The sequence below is a fragment of the Neopsephotus bourkii genome, unplaced genomic scaffold, assembly GCF_033783945.1.
Source record: "Neopsephotus bourkii isolate Nb327-2 ecotype Australia unplaced genomic scaffold, CSIRO-AGI_Nbou_v1 NB_1638, whole genome shotgun sequence".
Taxonomy (NCBI): domain Eukaryota; kingdom Metazoa; phylum Chordata; class Aves; order Psittaciformes; family Psittacidae; genus Neopsephotus; species Neopsephotus bourkii.
In genome coordinates, this window is record NW_026902113.1 from 1,933,278 (window position 1) to 1,952,829 (window position 19,552).

Consider the following 19,552-nt stretch of genomic DNA (forward strand, 5'->3'; position numbering starts at 1 on the left):
TCTCTAGACATGACTGAATGCTAGTTCATCACGTTAACCTGTCTTAACCTGTCACTATAGGTGACCATGATTTGTGATATCATTATAGTTCTGTATGTATTAAACAGCAAAGTAACATCCAGTTCTTTTTCTATGATACAGTTTTTCAAATCTGACTTTGCAAATCAACTTTAGAGTAGAAAGCTACATAATTTGCTTCCAGGAAAGACCAACGTGTAGGTAAAAGTCATATTTCTCTCTCACCTTGCAAGTAAGGAGGACTGTTTTACTGGTTGCTGCCAAAGCACTGGCCACCACAGTATTATGAGAACAACAGCTGGACAGGTCATGTCTCCAACCATGATTCTCTCTTTATCTAAACAGAACTTATTAATCAGTCAGTACCGTCTATTAGAAGTTTGTAGAGTTGAGCATGTATGAAACTGGTGATAGCAAATAGAACATTTCACATTAACTGGATATAACCACTGTGTCCTAACTGCTGAGCTTGCTGGGAAAGTAGAACTGTCCAGTACCCCGATCCTTCTCCTTCTACTAGCAGAATTGAGATTTACAGGACCACTGAAGTTTGGGTTTTTTGTTGGTTTTTGTTTTGGTTTTTTTGGGGGTTGAGTTGTTTTGGTTTGGTTTAGTTTTTTTGGGGGGTTGTTTTTTGTTGGTTTTTTTTTTTCTTTTTCCACTAGACTTACATTAATGTTAAAATGGAAGCTAAATATGTGTCCTAAATAACAAACAGTTGATCTGTAGTAAAGGGATCTATATGAAGACATACAGGACACCTATCTTAACCATGTTTTGATCTCTTGTAATTGCATGAGATTTTTATTCATTTCAATTCATTGTGAGATCATGATTCTGAGTAACAGAAACAAGCAACTTAAGGAATAAGTGCTGATGGTATAGGAAATAGAAGTTTCTTTAATAAAATCTGAATAGATCATACATAGGAGACAAGATAGCACAGCTTCTCTATCATTTCTTTACATGTCCATAACTTATACATTATCATAATGTGAACATAAAATGTTTTAAAAACACTATTTTGACAGGCACGTGTATCAACAGAATGAGTTAACTGTCAAGAGCTGGAGGGTCCGTGTACTTCCCTCTTCGTTTTTACTATATTTTTGTGTTTATTTGACTTGAATGCTAATGAAGCTTGAGTACTTTGCTTTTCAATAAGAGAGAAAAAAAAGGTGTTAGAAGATAGGTTCACAGTCCTTTAAACTCTATATTCCTGTCCTAAATATGGGTTAATTCCATAGGTCATCTCATCTCTTCACCCATGTTTTTCCCTGGAAGATGTTTCCCTCTTGGATCCTCTACTTTATCACTTTTAGTAGACTGCTTTTAAAATTTTCTTGTACGTAATACTAATTCCCATATGTGCTGTCATTAAAGTGAACGTCCATGGCATCTGATACAGCTCAGCAGAGGAATCTGTATTCTTTATCTGTATAACTGATTGATGACTGTGCCTGTAGTTTTCATTATAGCATCATAGAATGCACAAATGCAATTAACTGTTTTTTCCTTCTATGCTCTTTTCATTACTCAATACATGACCAGTAATTTTGCTGCTGACTTCCCTAAAGCACTTTATGGGGTTTCCTTCCTCAATCTTGTTGAACGCATGCATCTGAAGCTATGAAATTTAAGAGTTTGTGAATGAAAGAATTTTCTGTAGGGTAGCATTGTTACAAGCTATGTTTGCCAATAAGGAAGTACTCACAGTCTTTTGACAAGGTGTTGTTATTAGATTTTAAGCACATTTTGATGACCTGTTTATGCCCCAAATTCTAGGCAATGTCTATGTAGTAGAAATAGAAACATAATTATTATCAATTTGAACTTTGTTAACATGGAAGTCTAGATTTTCTCTTATTTTCTACTTCTTAAAAATAATTTGAAAAGTAATAACTAGACAGAAATGTGTGACTAGTCCAACTGTAGTAAATTCTCCCAAAGAACATGTAATTTTCTATTTCTAAAACCCACTTTTCCAAATGTTATGACCCCCTTAAAAACACCAGTAATTCTTTAAAAAAGTGTGCTAACCTACACCAGAAACTCAAAGTTCTGTGTCCCTAGACACTCACTGGAGCTGTTCTTCCCCTCAGTGACTATGAAAATGTAGTGAAAGAAAGCTGGTTGACCTTGGCCAATTAAGGCAGTGCACAGTGTTGGATGAAGGGGCAGCCCTGACAGGGCTCTGCTTAAGGGACGTGTCCTGTAGTTTTACAGCCACACTGCTGTCAACAAATATTACCTCAGCTGCCAGTTCAGGAGAATTAAAGTGAAAAGAGATACCAGGAGAAGGGGGAGGAAGCACAAGAGATACATTAAGTTAAAAAATGCATTGAGTATGTTGGTGCTCAGGATCGTGATCTGTTGCCTATGTGGCTAGTACTCTACAGGTTGACAAATGGGACGGTAATGATGAAAAGTTTCTGGAGTGGGCAAGCTGCTCTTTCCTAGGGACAAGTTACTAGCCTGTTACAGATGTGTCCCAGCAAAACAGACAGAACAATCAGGAGCTTCTCAGTGTGATGATTAAACAAGACAGCATTGTCCTGCCAGGTTTAACAGAAGTGTATATTCACGGTATCTCAACCACATTTTTGGAACTAGTATTGTAAAGTTAGCAATTAAAGTGTCAGAAACTTTTTCTGTGGTGAAGGCTACATAACTTCTAACATTAACAGTTTTAAGCAGTTACAGTCACAGAGGTACAGGGCTTTTGCAAAATTGACCCTCTCATTGACCTTCCTATTAGAATCCATTTTCTGATGTTTTACTAAGTTAGTGGCTGGAACAATACCGTTTTACAAACATGTCAGTTAGTTAAATGTCAGAAAGCCCATTTTGTTTCAGAGAAAATTCCTAATTAATCCCAATTACCTATCCACTTCACACCACAGAAAAAAACAGAGTGAGAGTGCACATGTTAATCAATATAACTAGGGAAAAGAAGCCAGAAATAAAATACTGATCACATAGCTGAAACAAGAGGAAAGACAAGAAGGAGGAATAGATGAGAAAGGATTTATTTCCAAGGGTCTGGGGTCCAGCTTTTTCCCTCCATTACCATTGTGTCAAAATATTAAAGGATAAAAAAATTATGAAAACAATGGAGTTTTCAGAAAATGTAACTCTTACCAGACTAGGCATGATTGACTTAATTCAGTGGTGACTCTGGTAGACGTGACTACAGAAAATGTTAGGTCGGTCTGTTCTTGATTCAGGAGGAGGCTTAGGACTGAACTGATCTGAGTTCTGTAAGATGCCATTAGCACATTTCCCTATGTAATAAAGTCAGGTATTCCTTATTTTCTAAGTATGATATAAAAGTAAACTTACAGGCATTTGAGGTGATACAATGCTTAATGAAACATAGATGTTAATTTAAAAAGTTCAGGAAGATTGTTCTAAATAAATGAAGTGCTCGAAAAACAATTCAAGTTGGGATATGTAGCTTTCATTTTACTTTTTTTCAAAGGGGAAAATAGAAATTGTTTAGAAATAATATATCTGGTTGTACTTACGTTCTTTTGCCTTACCCAGTACAATGATAACTGGCATGAAGGTAGTTATGACTTAACAGTGAATATGTTAAAGGCCGTTGCTTGGATTTTTCAAGGAGAAAATGACTGAATAGAAAGAAGCATAATATAATAGAGTACAGGACAAAAATCTGAAACATTGCAAATGAATCCAAGCCCTGTGCAGCACGTACAAGTGCATCCTTTATCTTCTGACAACAAAAGATATTTTCCTGAGCAGTAAGAGTGGAGAAGTGACTTCTTTTTTATCACAATGCCATCTTTTTTAACAATGTAATAATCAATACCACACTTAATTCTGATAATTTGTTTGCCCACTTCTATCTCCTGTGTTCTTCTGCTGTGCTCCAATATTGTTAAAATCTCTGCTGATGACTTCATTAACCAGCTAATACAATTCCTGTTGTGTTGATGCTATTACCCTAGAGTGGAGAATATGTAAATGGAAATTCTCGTTTCATTTATTGGTTTATTGACGTGTTAATTTTCATGGTATTTCCTCTTTCAATAATTATGAAAGTCTTCTATTGGAGACTGCAGGGATACAAATTCCTGAAGAAGGGAGAACGAAAAGAAGGACAGAGACAATCTGATGAAGGGCTTGTCTTAATGTGGCTTTTCCTGCCACACTAAGTCCCATTAGGAGTTTAGCAAACTACCGTGTAGTTCAATTCTGAAGAGTTCATTTTCAGCTGTGCCAAATGAAGATGGAAGGAGCACTACCAATTTTATGGAGGGTAACAGAGGGTGATCTACATCATAGAAAATTTCAAGAAAAGACTAAAATTACCCTAATACACAAACAAGTTCTTTTAACTTTACAGCATCATGCTTCAAGCCTAAAAGAGAAAGGGGTTTGAGAAACATAGTTAATCTTCCTAAAACTAAGCATGTACATAAAGGGAGCAGAATTGCCTGATGTTGGCATTACTTTAAGAATAATATTTCTCATATGTATAAATAAGCTGATACAGCAGGTGTCACTTTGCTGTTGCTAAGCAATTGTGAAGGAGAGATTATAATCACGGGACACTGCCCTAGGCTGAAAGTAAGACAACAGAAAGCTATGTATTATCTCAAAATAACAATTATGTGGAAAGTAGAAGATGGATGGAAGCAGTTCACTGGGCTTTCAGTAGTACAGAACAATGTACACAGGGAGTTAACAATGTGTTGTCTATATGTAGAAACAGATAAAAGTCTCTACATTGCTAAATTTTAAATTATTTATTGTTGCTGAGGTTGTTTCTAGTGATTTATTTGTACAACGTGGTTGAACACCATTATCAGCATTCTAGGGCAGTATGCTAATGTGACGTGCCTTTTTCTTCATCTGCACTTTATTTTTTAATGAAGATGAAAAAATAATCTGTCACTTTAAATATGGCCTGTTTTTTGACTGATGGGAAGTCAGTTCCATCTTCTTCAGTTTTATTATATGAAAGTGATGATAATGGTACTGGTCTTGAGATTTTAGGATAATAAATACCATAGGAACAAAGGAGCAGGCCGAAGGAAGATCCATCAATCATATTGTGCCATGATTGAATTCACCAAATATTGGCCTGCAGATAGACTCAACAAAAGCCTTTAAATTTGAATTAAAATGCCTACCACCAAGAAAACACAAAGCAGAGAAGCAGTGGCATGTATCTGAAGTTCAGTATGTGCAGCCATTCAAAGGCAACCCTATGAACCCCGAGTACTCATTTTTTGCCAATACAATATAATTCTTATGACAACAACTGCATGTGAAGAATGGTGAAGGCTGTTAGAAAAGATAGTGTTCTGAAGTATAAACTAGAACTGCATTACCCTTTTATTTTCATTTCTACATCCAGAAACGTGAAATTGCATCTTTTAAAATAGGCATTTCTGCTACTATTAATCCTTCCTGGCATTATGTGACATAAAGTGACAAATCTGTTTTCTTTCTTGGAAGCACACAAAAAAGCAAACTAAACCATACATATAAACTCCTTGAGAGACTGATAGTCTGATAACTGGAGTACTAGTATTTTCAGCTAAATTACAGAACCTGCTTAACAGACCTTCTGTTGCTAAATGATGAGCAGAGGAAATCTAGGGCTGCAAGATTTCGCATCTCTCAGATGGGAAAGGTAACATAACTCTTTGCAGTTGACAGATTTGAACGATGAACATTTTATCATTAATTTGAGGTTTTGGTGTGGTTTTGGATTTGTTGGTGGTTTTTGTATGAATGTCCTACTTATACCTTTGAAGTGCATTAATCTATTCAATGCAGTAATCTGTTAAATGCATTAATTTAATTCAAAAGTCATAAAATGAAAATTCCATGTCATGCAGCAGCTCGCTTGGTACAGGATTCTGGTGTTCACTGCAGGTAACACTGCTCTGGAATATGGCTTTCCATTGTACTCACCCCTGCAGCAAACTTAGCTAAGAAGTAGACCATGCCGTAGTAACTATCACACCAGTGCCATTAAAAGGTAGAGAAAATCCAGCATCTTAGCATCATCAGAGAAAAAGAAAGATATAAAGTGTGAAAAAAAGGAAAAAACCCACAGAATTTTAAATTCTGTTGAACACTTTAACAGAGAAAATAATTCCTCCTTATGATTATTCTATACATTGATGTGTTTTTCTGAGCCTTAAACAATATTCTCACTATTTTTCCAATTCCACACTTCTCATATGGGTGCAATAGTTTGTCATTATCATAGAATTCTTGTTCATTCAAATTAAGAAACAATCAACTTGCATTACTGTACATTCGACACATCTGCATCCTTAAAAAGGTTCTAATAATAACAAGTTACCAAAATCACAGTTTACAAGTGACTCACCCTGCACATTGGCCACTGTAGAAGAGCAGTTGAGATGACAATAAAATTAAGTAGAGCATTTGAAATCATGACTGTTATAGAAAAGTTGAAGAGATTTGGCTGATCTGGCCTTGAAAACAGAGGCCTGGTACACACAAGGATAATGGTCTTGCATAGTAACTGTAAAAGTTTAATATAGGTCATCAACAAAGCATTTTCTATACTTTCTGTACAGTAAGTTGAATATGTAATAAACAGTATTGAAAAAAATATATGCACAAATATTAATGAAAATTGTCAATGTATTAACTGAGCAATGAAATAGATTATTCTGAAGATCTAAATTTAGGAATATAACTCACTGGACATTTTTAAAGACTTGGCTGAGAATATCTGATATTCCCTGAGAGCAAAAGAAGGGCCTGAATGAGCTCGTGGTTTTGAGTTCTTTTTGATCACGGTATTTTGATTCTTTCTGGAAGAGATTTTTTTTTTTTTTAAATATGGAAATCATGCCAGTGAACTCAAATATGCTTAATAATCTAGCATCTTTTCCCAGAAGCCGTATTTTTGCTATATGCTGTGTGCTTTCTTTAAAGAACATATCTATGAGAAAGATATTTCCTCGGTCTTTACATATTTCAGTGACTAGCTACATTTCATACGTGTCAGATGTACAAATGAGACTATATTGATTGGTAGAATTGTGTTTCAGGTAAGTGAGCAGTAGATACAGAGCCCCCAGAGCAGAAAAGAAGTAGTTTCATTGCTAGCTGATAAATTGACAATATCTCTTTGCTGTATGTGCATGCATTGCAACGCAATAAAAAAATTATCTTCATTAAGTATTTTCTTGAAGGATTAATGAGTACTGATAATAAGCCACAGCAGCACAAAGAAATGTACCAAAATTATTTATCTGGCCATGGTGGGAGGCTGGAGGAACAATCCATTGCTACCATTCATCTTAGATAAAAAGAAGCCTTTTCCCCTCTGAATGTGAAGCATTCTCCATCATTAGAGAGTGCTGCATATTGCACCCTAATTCTGTGGCTGGTGCACACAATATCCAAACAGTGACAGTGATGACAAAGGTGAAAACTGGGCTTGAGATAAAACAAGGTTTCATATTTTCAGCAGGGTAGTTCTAGGTGTATAGTTTTCTTGCTAATTTATTTTGTGTAAACAGAATATTTCTGAATGGTAAAGCAAAGCCAACATGCAAATTTCTTGATTTCTAGCTATTTATAGTAAATTCAGCCTGTGATTATGAGTGCAGGTTTTCCTGCTTTTCTTATATTAAAAAAAAAAAAATAATAAAAGAAAGAAAAGAAGCAACTTCTTCAGAGTTGCTAAAAATCCCAGATTATCTCAGATTTTGGATGTCATTGGGCATCAGTGCCATTTATTCATCAAGTACTGCCATCTTGTGGAATTGGAGTAATCAGAGGAAATCCTAAACAGAGGAAGAGGAATGTATTTTCCTAACAGGATACTGGAGAAGATGTAGTACCATTATCTCTCACTTCATCACAAATAGAATACGCAAAACAGTCTTGTTTCCTGTACAAACACCATAACTCTGCAGAAAACACAATTATGGGATATGTTTTTGCAGGATTTGATGACATTGATGAAATATTTAACCCCTGTATTGACCATACGTTCAAGTTTAAGTGGCCTTAAGGGAGTTTCTGTGGCAATTTTCTTGCTATGTCTTGCTTGCCACCCGGAATACCACTTAGCTCAAAACACTGATGAAAAGGCTGTCCAGAAACCTCACGTTAAATGGCTGAAACAAGCAATTTCTTAGGAAAAAAAAGCCCTGAAGCAAATCTGGGAAACATTCAGGCACTAACAAACACAGGAGTGAATATTTGGTGCTGACTGATTCCAGCACAGCTCTCGTTACAGTACTTGAGGGTTTATTTCTTACTGACCGACAGTGACAGAAAGACTTTTGCATTACCATAGTACTGACATTTTCTGCATCAGAATATCTCCAGAAACACAATACAGCACTAACAGAAATGCTGATATGTCAGTATGCCAGCTTCATCCATTATGGGAAGTACTCCACATTATGACAGTTCAAAAATTAGTGCTGTTAAACTGAGAAAATAGATCTACAAAAATCATTTAAGAAATTATAGTAAACAAGATTTCACACTATAAATTAATTTTGGCAGGAGATAGATGGTCTCAGCTCACTACTTTATCACCAAGTGACCTAGATTTTCACCTACATAACCCACTAAAAAGTACTTAATAAAACACAGAAACAATTGGGCATATGGACAGCTTTCCAAATGACCTTCAGAAAATACATACAAAGCTCCTTGGAGACATTCTTCTGTAAACAAGGCTGGTCAATCATAAAGAGAAATACCAGTTTTGCAGTTAAACTACTTAAACAATTTTTACACCAAGACAGAACTTCCCAGCAGAAGAGTCCTTCAGACCAAGCCACATGAGAATGCCAATTTATAACTACTTCTATAATTCATAATTTCTTTGCCTTTTTATGCTCTGTTTCTGTTTGTGTTGATGAGTAGTATCTGCGTAAAAGTTCCTTTTGTGTTGGCAGTCAACTGTAATTTCCAAGAAGGTCTCTGCATCGTCTGTGCGGTTTTGGCATAGGCATCACATGAAAAATACAATAGCAGGGCATAAAAATAGAAAATAAATTGAGCATATGTTTTGTAAAGATATTCCAAACTTCTGTATAGTGCAGTATTTAGTTTCCTATTTTCGCTTCAACTTTTTCCCTTATTGAAAGCAGAAAGAGCACAACACAGAGAAACAATCAGTTTTTTCTCAAAAGGAGATGACCTCAGAAGGTTCACATCTAGAGTAATTTCTTTGTGATTTTACAGTTACAGTTTGTCTTATTTAGATTTTAGCAGCACTGACTTTTTAGCTTCAAAGTCTCTTGCAGATCATTTGTTTACCTGTCAGGCTTGAGACGCATCTCTGGAATTTAGTTTCCTGTTATGTGCTTTGTGCTTAGCCAAATGACACCGATTCTAAAATATTTTAACATATACCATTATATGAAAATACAGGCTTGAAGTAGTTCAGTGATAACTGCAGTGAGCTGTGTACAAATAGGAGTAGTGTCATCTGTTTGGTCTTAGTCTTCTTGTTCTGAAATTCAAAATGTTTACTCCGCAGTTACTATTTTGGTAGAGTGGGGCTTCAGATAATATTTCAATGCAAGCTTCTCTTCTTGTAGCTTACATGTGCTCCTGTGCTGAACTGCTGTGGGACTTGTGTCATGTAGCTATGTTCATTGTTGATTCAGAATATTTGCCTGTGCATATGCTGTAAATGACAGACTTGTCTATAATAGATGTCAATGTTTAAACTCTTGATTGTCCGTCATTCTTTATTAGTTATTTTTGTACATCATTGCAATTATTTGGGTATTCTCTTATTCACAATACTACTAGAAGAAAACAAAACCCAAACCAAAACAAAACGAAGTGACCCCCCAGGTTTTGTGCTTGGACAGCCTTCAGTATGAATTCTGTGATTTTACTTTTGCTGGCATATAAGCTGGGAAGTCAGAGCCACAGAGTAGATTGCATGTGGCTACATAGTAGCCGCAGTCAGAGCCACACCAGTGCACGTTCCACCCTCTACTATGGCTTCAAATCTATGTGTGTGCCTTTTGTGCAGTGGGTCAATGGCAACGTATACCCATTTTCCCATGGTTGCAGTCATTCTTTTAACACTCTTTTGTAAAATAACTTCTGCAAGATCATCCATCTACTTCTGTCAGCTAAAGACTGTTGGGACCCCAGATCCCAAGCCAGCTGTGGTTGTTTCTCTGTTCTGCATAGAATGCAGTAGAAATTGCAGTTTCCCTGAGATATTTCCACTGAAGCCTGTGCATGCTGTATGGACATAACCTTACAAATCATATTTAACAATTGGCTGAATTCATTAACAAGGTCTAATAAGAAAGGAACTTCATAAAGTGTGTAAGGGGCTTTTCACACAAAAAGGTACAGAATTCCGGACCAATTCCAGAACTGAGCATTTAGATGTAAAGTCTTTAAGTATTTAAAAAATGTATTCTCAGGGTATTGCTGTTTGGAAATGAAAAATAGGAGTAATTCTTTCAATGTCAATGCACTGACACTGTAAAAGTAAACTGTTAGCACTTTTGTCTAGCGGACAAAACTGGATGCCTGACCAGAACCCAGATGGTGTAGGTATGCACAAATAACAGCTTGAAACCTGTTCCTTAGGAGTATTTCTAATTAATAAATGAATGACTAACTTCATATGGTTTTTAGACTACAAGTGGAAAAAATTCTATTCTACATGAGCTACCAATGAACCCACAATGATGACTACTTTGCATTTAGTTTGAACTAATTTTAAGCCAGAGCAACTAGTAAGGCTGATTACTTTCCATCTGAATTGGTAACAGGTCTCTTCAGTTAAAGCTTATGCACTTGCCCTGAACTTGTATGTTCATTGTCACTTTGTAGAATTTTATGCAGCCATGAATCATTTCTACCAGGTGAGACATGATAGCTAAAGTGGCAATGAAATTTTGGGGGCTAACTAGTATTTTGCTTTTGGAACTTTCAACCACTTGGGGACTTTTTGTGAGCCCTGAATTCCACAGGGTTTTGTGTAACCTCTCAGAATTACAATGAGCTCTGAAAAAGTTTTCAAGCAAAAAGTCAGTGTGTGCAGCTTAATTCCTGTTTCAGAGAAGTCCTCCTCTACTGTCAGATAAATATGGTTAATCCTTTAACATAGCAGTTTTGTACTAATTCCATCTTTTTTTCATGAGAAAATTTTCTTCTGATGTAAAAACTAGACAGAACTTCTTCAGAATTAATCCAGAACATCCTGCATCTCTGCATCACTGTTGTGATCTACTTAGACTGTTGTCTTGTATTGGTTAAAAAACAGTCATTGTGCCTTGCTGTTACTTTCTGACCACTGTATGAGGGAACAGTACAATGTAAGGATTTAAAGAACAGATCAGCTGGAACTTCTACTGCTTTCTGCACTGTTCCAGTCAAAGCACACTCCTGGCTATGGCATATATTTAACTAGGCTGTTAATGTATTTCACACTTCCTGTACTGTGAACAGCTATAACAGTTTCTCTCCCATCATTAGCAGGAAAATGGCACAGAAAAAAAAGAATTTTTGAGGTGTTTTCTCTCATTCCTTTGACCCTTTCATTTTCCAACTAACTTTATATAAAGAAAACATTTTGACTGTAGTGGGGATAAAAGTATGAGGGAACCAGGCTGACATATGTGCAATTGCTGTCTTCATATTGCTGCGGAAGCTGAGAGTAGTCACCTAAGAATTCTGAGTCTAAAAACTTGGAGCTTGCTATATGAGTGGAGCATTTTGCAGTAAAGTTTTGGAGCAGCAGTAAAGACTTTATATACCTGAACTAGCTTTGGCTTTTGTGATTTTGGAGTCTATTCTGTAAAAACTATCATGGGGGGAGATTATGGAAGAAATTCCTTTTAACAAATGTGCCAGTTTAAATAGTGAAGAATATATTTTTAAAGTGTAAAGACAAAATGAATCAGTGAAAGATAAGATTTAAAGGAGAACAGTATGTATAAAGTATATTTAAGGTTACGCCTTTAAAGTCTGAATTGGTGGAAATCCATGTGAATAATTCCCTGAAAGGAATTCCCTGCTAAATCAGAATCTCATTAACTTTACTGATACTTGTAATGCTGAGATATTAAGGTGGTGACCTCATACAGAATAATAGGAAATAATCCTTTTTTCTCAACTAATTATTATGAGTATAAAGGGAAAAACTTTTCAGGTGAACAAAATGATTCATGGGATAAAAATAAGAACCAAGCTACTGGCTTTAATTACCATTTTTAAAAATGACTGATTAATTACCATTTTTGAAAATGACTTTGATCCGTCAAATTATGAGGTGAATCAGTTGGTAGCTTTGGTTTAAGGAATTACTCACTGATTGTAGGGACTTAAGCTGCATATAGGAAGGGTTCTGAGGTTCTTCAGAAAAGCAGATGTAGAAAACAGAAGTGTAGTGCAGTAATATGACTTATAAAAAAAATGTTAAGCAACTATTAGAATCTGCTGATTTTAAAAAATGGATGTTCAGAATAAAACCTCTTTATGCACATAGTTGCCAAAGTCATCGCTAGCACTATAGGAAGAATTTTGATATATTTCACTGCAAATCTGAATGAGTAGAGAAAATAATGCTTTTTATATTATTTTTGGCTTGACCTGAATGATTAGAAAAGGGAATTATTTAATATTTTATGGATGTTCTTTGAGTCAATTGAATAATTGACTTGGTGTTTATGCTATTTGCAAAATTCCAAGGGGAGGAAAAAAAAAATCTTCAATTTTAAATTAAATAAAAAGTTTAAAGCTTTTTTTTTTTTCCCTAGACTATTCCGATAAAATTAATTAACTTTATTTATTGGGTGCATCCATTAACATGACAGAGTCTTGTTTCCATAATTACTTTATCACTTTCTTTTTCTCTCTCTCTGTTCTTTTAGAGATCATCTATAGCTGGGTATTTAATGAATTCCCGTCTTTTGTGACAGAAGACAGCAGGCGCTTCATCTCTCAGGAGACAGGCAATCTCTACATCTCCAAGGTGCAAACATCTGATGTTGGCAGCTATATATGCCTGGTAAAAAACACAGTGACAAATGCCAGAGTTTTGAGTCCTCCTACACCTCTGACACTGAGAAATGATGGTAAGAAAGGCATTATTTCTGGGTACCATATGGAAGTAAAAATACTAAGCCAAAAATATTCTATTTAATTTAAGAACCATGATTTTATTGTTTTTCAATATATGCATGCATTTACTGCAGCAACCAGCAAAGGAAAGGTGCTCATAGAGACAGTTTCTTTTAAAACATCTAACAGTTGTGAGAATATTTAGACCTCTGAAGGCTGAGGTGCAATCTCACACCTCCTGATGTATTTCATTTAGAACAGTTACTCCTTGCTATTCTGGTGCTCTGTCACTGACAGAGAGAAGCAAATCTTCTTTCTCAGTAATGTCTGTTTCTTTAGGGCTCTGTTCAGTTGCCTCAACACAGGTGGCCCCTGCCACACTGAGACACCCACAGGCACCTGAGACATCCACAGGGGGACTGGCAAATACCACACAGGGCGTAAAAATCAGCATCAGGATGCCAAGAGGTGCATTCATGAATCTCAGATGACACAAGGCACACATGGTTAGACAGCTGAGCAGAGGTTGTATTGCTTAAAACTTTACCTGTTGCTGCATTAAAGACATGTAACACTTCAACACTGATAAAGTACCACCAAGAGCACTGCAATAGTTTTGATTATAATAATAGTTACCCAGTTAGTTTGGGATTTCATCAAGGCATATAACTGCAGTATTTTTTTCTGTAAATAAATACCTAAATCTTATTATTGAGAAGTGCCTTAGGATTTCCCCCCTGCCAAAAAAATCAAAAGAAAATACCTTCCAATAATATTACTTATGGAACAGTGTGACATTTCAATATAAATGATATGTAACACCAATTCTCTCAGAATATCTGCCTATAGAGACAATTGTGTTGTTTGCTCTTTTGCAGCTAAAAGATTCATATTTATTGCAATATAATTGCCTTTTGGTTTTGTTCCCTGTCAAAATAATGTTATTTTTGAGAGTAATAATTAATAGTTCCATGTCTATATTTTCCTTTTTCCAAGATGTTCCACATTTAATGATGCTTTCTAGTTGTTCAGAAATACATTTCAGCAATTCAGCATATGTGAATTCATACTTGCATAAATCAGAGAGATTGATCATGGATCACAGAGAGGAGAGAAAGAGACTTTGAGCCTTTTGGCTTGTCTATAGCTTTTTCTAGAACCAAGGTTGGTCCTATGCTGTAGAAGCTGCATATAAACATAGAAGACTTCTTAGTTTAACAGAGAAAGTAAAAAATGTCTCCACAGATTAAAATGGAATTAAGTTAATGTTCATCATAACAAGTTGAAATTTCTCTCTGCACAGCATGCAGCCTCTGCAGCAAAAAGCTGAATCTTTTACAGTATCATTTATTATTTTCTTTTGATGGCTTAGTACCTATGCTAATTATTGAGTTTCAAGTGTTTAGTTTTACTGATTTAAAACAAACAAACAACAAAATTGACTATATATGCTTCTATTTGGTTCAGCTTTGTGCAGAAATTCAACTCTTAAATATCCATATCATACTAACAGTACATAGGCACACAATACAGTTTAAGAAATAGAGTAAATAAGAATAAAGGTAGCAGTCTAAATCTCTGAGCTAAGAAACACAATCTGTGAAGGAAAACTGCACAGGTTCTTCTAAATGTCAAGTGGGTAGTATATACCAGCCTCAAGCAAATTTGTGTTTCACGGCTGGCTGTCATATAACTGTCATAATCTAACTTTCTGATCTGTGCTGGAGTATTGGGGAGGCATTTCTACATGGATGAACTGCTCCTCAACAGTTTCTCAGTCCATTTTTCGTCACACGTATAATTTCTACCAAGCTTCCATGCCTTAATTTTTACCTTTTGGAATCTCTGAAAAGCCCCTTTATTCCAATGAAGTTATTTAGTGTTTCTTAGTAGAATGCTTGCTTTCTTATATGACCAAGCAGGTTTCTCAGTGAAGAGACCCAGATTGTCTGCCTAACTTTGCAGTCTCCACAAACCTACCATGAAAAAACATTCAGGAAAATTCTGGTTGCAAAATAATATTTATGATTTATGACCTCTGCCATCTCTAGGAAGTTCTACTTCCTCCACAGAATGCAATAATATGGGCCTTTTAAAAACTAATATAAAAGTTCCAGTAATGGTAGTGTGCCTTTTCTTTGTGATAGAAATTGCTTTAGGTTATATTGCCTTGTTCATTGGCAGATAAAAAAGGGTGATGACAGAATTTTGAAAATACATATACATTATACTCCAAAATAAGGGATAATATAGCTGCTCAAAAGAAGTGCCCAGTAAAGTTAAAGAAAATTAGAGTAATTTGTGGAGAAAGAAACAGCTGAGGATGGACCCTAATAAGGGAGAAATTGAGAACACCTAAGCAGCTGAAAATTTGTTTGAAACTATGTTGCTGAGTTACATGATTTTGAATATGGCTTTTTAAGCTTTTTTATTATTTAAAAAGTAGAAAACAGATTTGTCAGAAGCCACAGGAAGAGCGTGTGTTTTTAAGCAGCTTTTACAAAAGCCACAATATAAATAAAGCTGTTTATATAGTCTGTATTCTCATATGGACATATGTATCATTAACTCAAAATTCAACTTCATATACTTATTGTCTTTTACTGATTTTGATATCGAAAGAGTACCTGTACCCAGGAGACTGGACAGCTTGTGACAAAAAACACTATTATACCAACATTGGTCTCTATCAATGGGGAAGAAACCAAATGAAATTAAGGCTTTCTGTCAAAGTGCAAAAATGTAGGAACTTCCTGGGCTTTTATTAATCTTCTACTTCTTTTGTATGTGTCTCAAAGGGGAACTTAGCTCCGTGATATGAAGCAAATTAAATAAAAACATCAAGAAATCCTTCAATGGATTCCAAATAAAATTAATACCTCACTTGGTCAGATGTCCTTGACAATCAGTCATTTCATGCAATTCAATTTTGCTTCAAGTTCGGTTATAAAAACACTCTAAAATTCTAGCTGAGGAGATAAAAAGTTTTGGCAGGAAAAAAATTACTCATAATTTCATTATGTGCCTTTATACTGTATTAGAAACTTTGAAGAATTATTTAATAACTGATTACAAATAATACACAGGTTGTTAAAATGGATCTTTGCAGGCTTGGATGCTGATTGGGAGCAGTAAATTTTCTTGACTAATAAAACCAACAGAAAGCCTCTTCAAATTTAGGAAATAGAAACCTAGAGAGTATAAAACATTTGATGCTTGATTATGTAAGGCAGTTGTTTCAAGTTCACAAAATTTCATTCCCGTCTTTCTTCCTTTTTTATATATTTTTTTTATTTCTCTTGAAAAGATGTTAACTTTAACATTATTACTGTGCAGATGAGAATTAAGTAAAGCTGCATTTTATCTCCGTGTATATACTGCCTAGTGCTTTGCTGCAGTGAAGTTTCCAGGAAAACAAACAAACAAAACCCTGTACAGTATCAGACATCAGAGGGTGTTTTCTACTGTGTTCCATTATACCAAAGTAGTTAATACCTCAACAGAGATCGGTGTATCTAACCAGACATATACTCACATAACTGAATGCAGACCTTCTTCAATTTTTTTTCCACATCATCGTATTTGTCCACTCTGAATCTTGTCTGTCTTAATACTATTGATTAACTCTACGTGATTAATAGTCTCACATGATAAAATGTATAGTTCTTAAAGAATTAAGGATGCTAATTTCTACTTTTCCGGAATGTGCTCTGTATGTATTTATTCAGGTTGAACTCGGAAATATGTTGTTTGGACATCACTGAGTTATCTAAAGATCTCTTTCCTAGCATTGAAAAAAGTTTAGGAGAAATCATAGAAATTTCCCCAGTTGTGGAAATTAATCAATAAAAAGGACCATCATGGGATGGTTAGTTATTAAATAATGCATGCAAATAAAGATAGAGCAAAATCAACAGTTTCACAGACAGGCTATTTTCACCCCCAAAGAATGCTGACAGTTGTTAATTAACTGATAACATTAAAAAGATGCACTTAAAGATTAACCCTAACGTTTATGGTCTGCCAGTTTTCCCCTTCCAGAAATGCATAGATCTGTTCTTTAGTACTTGCATTACTAGCTTTGTCTTCTAATATGCTTATTCACATGGAGTTGAATTCGAGAAGACACAAACCTTACCCATATTGTAATGAGAGCTGAAAATACTTACGCAGCTCTGACTTAATCCTGCCAGGTTTTCTGGAGTTTCTGAGCTTGTATGCTGCATCTTTTGTGGGGGTTATATTACAATTAACTTACACTTTTAAGTGTCCAGTCACATCTTATAAAATAATTGTTCAAATCTATAAAAAACATGCAAGATTGGCTAGAAACTGTGAGATCTTCTCCTAATGCTGCAGGACAGAAAGTAAACCTGAAATGATCCTACTTTGATTTGTTTTCAAGCAGAGCCAAACTGTCTGGGCAAAATCAAGTTTGATCTCTAGCTGTATACAAAGACGGATAGCACTGACAGAGGCATCAAAGTACACAGGGTCTGCTTTAGGGGGAAGGCTGATAAATTGCTAATGTCTTTGCACAGCTGTTACTCTTGTAGTAAATATCTTGTTTCTCCACTGAAATTGTAGTAAGGTATTTTAATGATGGGTCATAATGGAACTTTGCTTTTCTAATAAAAATACATCCTTCAAGGGTTACTGGTATTCTGAAGAAACACTTTTTGTCTGTTTCATTCTGGCTCTTGTGCTTAGATCCCACTACAAGGTTGTCAAAAACAATAGGAAGAAAGGCAGGATTAAAAAAAAAAGCAACAGTGCAATCTTAATTAAAAAAGAAAACAAATACATAAAAGTGGGAAGAGTGTTGTTTTTTGCTTCAAAGCATAAAATAAATGACCTCAAGAAAAAATTGTTCCTCTAAATTCAGTTCAGGATTAGGAATGATGTTGCATCAAATGGTAGCTATTAAGATTTCAGAGTGTGGTGTTAATGTTATAACTAATGGTGACCAAATTAAAGTTTCAGCAAATCATAGAACAGAATCACAGAATATTTAGGGTTGGAAAGGACTTTAAGATCATCTAGTTCCAACCCCCCTGACAATGGCAGGGATATCTCACCGTAGACCGTGTCACTTAAGGCTCTGTTGAACCTGCCCTTCAACACTGCCAGGGGTGGAGCATTGATAATGAAAATAACCTTTATACTTGCAGATGGTTTTAAATGATTAAGAATGGTCATAACTAATGTTTTGTATCTTACTGTCTGATGATCTTAAATAGAAATTCACAAATGACTGCTTGCTTTGCAATCCTGTGGTAAGGCATAATGAATAAGAATAAGTTGTTAGTTTGGTGGTTTTGTCAACATAGTAAAATATTTTAACTCTGAATAGTAGACTTTTTGCTTGAGGTTAGGACTGAGGTAAGCTTATAATAAGGATGATTTGTTGCTGTTGTGTCTAAAAAAAAGGGGTAATTCAATAGTTTTTGTTAATGGAAGAGAAATGTTAGTGTTGGTTTGATCTCTCTTATTGAGGAAATAATAGGTTCTTGTATTTTCCTGGCTATATGAGGAGTCTCAACTGGAAAACATTTCCCATTTAGGAAGCTCTTTCCTGTTAATTAGGTAACAATGACAATTAGAGCAACACTGCTTTGTGTCCTAATTGATCGGAAACAAATGAAAAATTCCTTCTCGGACAGTGCAAAAATTTTGACACTTTTAGTACCTAACTGAAAAAGGGATATTCTGTTTTCATCCTGTAGAAGAATGATGCACGTTACAAGAAAAATGGAGCTTAAGGTCATATTTGAACTACAAACTATTATGTCATTTACTGTAGGAGAAATGAAGTTCATTTTAAAACGTGAACATGCCATCAGGAAGATAATTAAAAACCCCATGAAAATCAGGTGCTCCTCTTAATAATTTAGATTAAATAAATAGCTTTTATGAACCTGACCTGGATGAAAAGTAGGCAAAAATAAACACTGGCCAATAATGCCCCAGAAAAATCTGCTACAGGTTTCTTGTGCCAAGTTCAACACAGTCTCCTCCTCTGTGAAAAAAAAAAAAAAGCAATGCTAGTTCTTTCAGCTTTTTATTGATCATATTCTTGGGCCTCTCAAGCAATACGTGTGGTCTAATATGGGGGAGTCTTGATTTTTGTTTATGTGTATGGGTGCTCAGAGAAATTATCTATATACATAGTCTGAAAATGTTCAAGTTATCAAGTTTCCATACAACTCTATCCACATAAATCTTCATACTGGAATCTTGTACACAGAAGTTGTTCAGATGCCCTCACTCATCTCCACAGATATCCAAAGGGTGAAGTTCGATTTGATACCATGTGTTGGGTTTATAGAAGAACTTAGTTGCTATATTACACATATGTGAGAAATTTTATGGATTGAAGTCTAGGTTATGACTCAGTAAAGACTCCTTTACATAGAGAGAGCCAGCAACCTTGGTCATAGTTACTGAC

At 35.3% G+C, this 19,552-nt stretch overlaps 1 protein-coding gene across 11 annotated transcripts in view; it reads left to right on the top strand.

Moving 5' to 3' along the window:
- Positions 1–19,552, top strand: part of CNTN5 (contactin 5) — a 637,852-nt gene that overhangs the window by 464,950 nt on the left and 153,350 nt on the right. For all 11 annotated transcript variants that reach the window (XM_061374568.1, XM_061374569.1, XM_061374565.1 and 8 more), the window contains one exon: positions 12,915–13,118. In XM_061374568.1, coding sequence (XP_061230552.1) covers positions 12,915–13,118 — 204 coding nt within the window. The remainder of the gene's footprint in view (positions 1–12,914; positions 13,119–19,552) is intronic.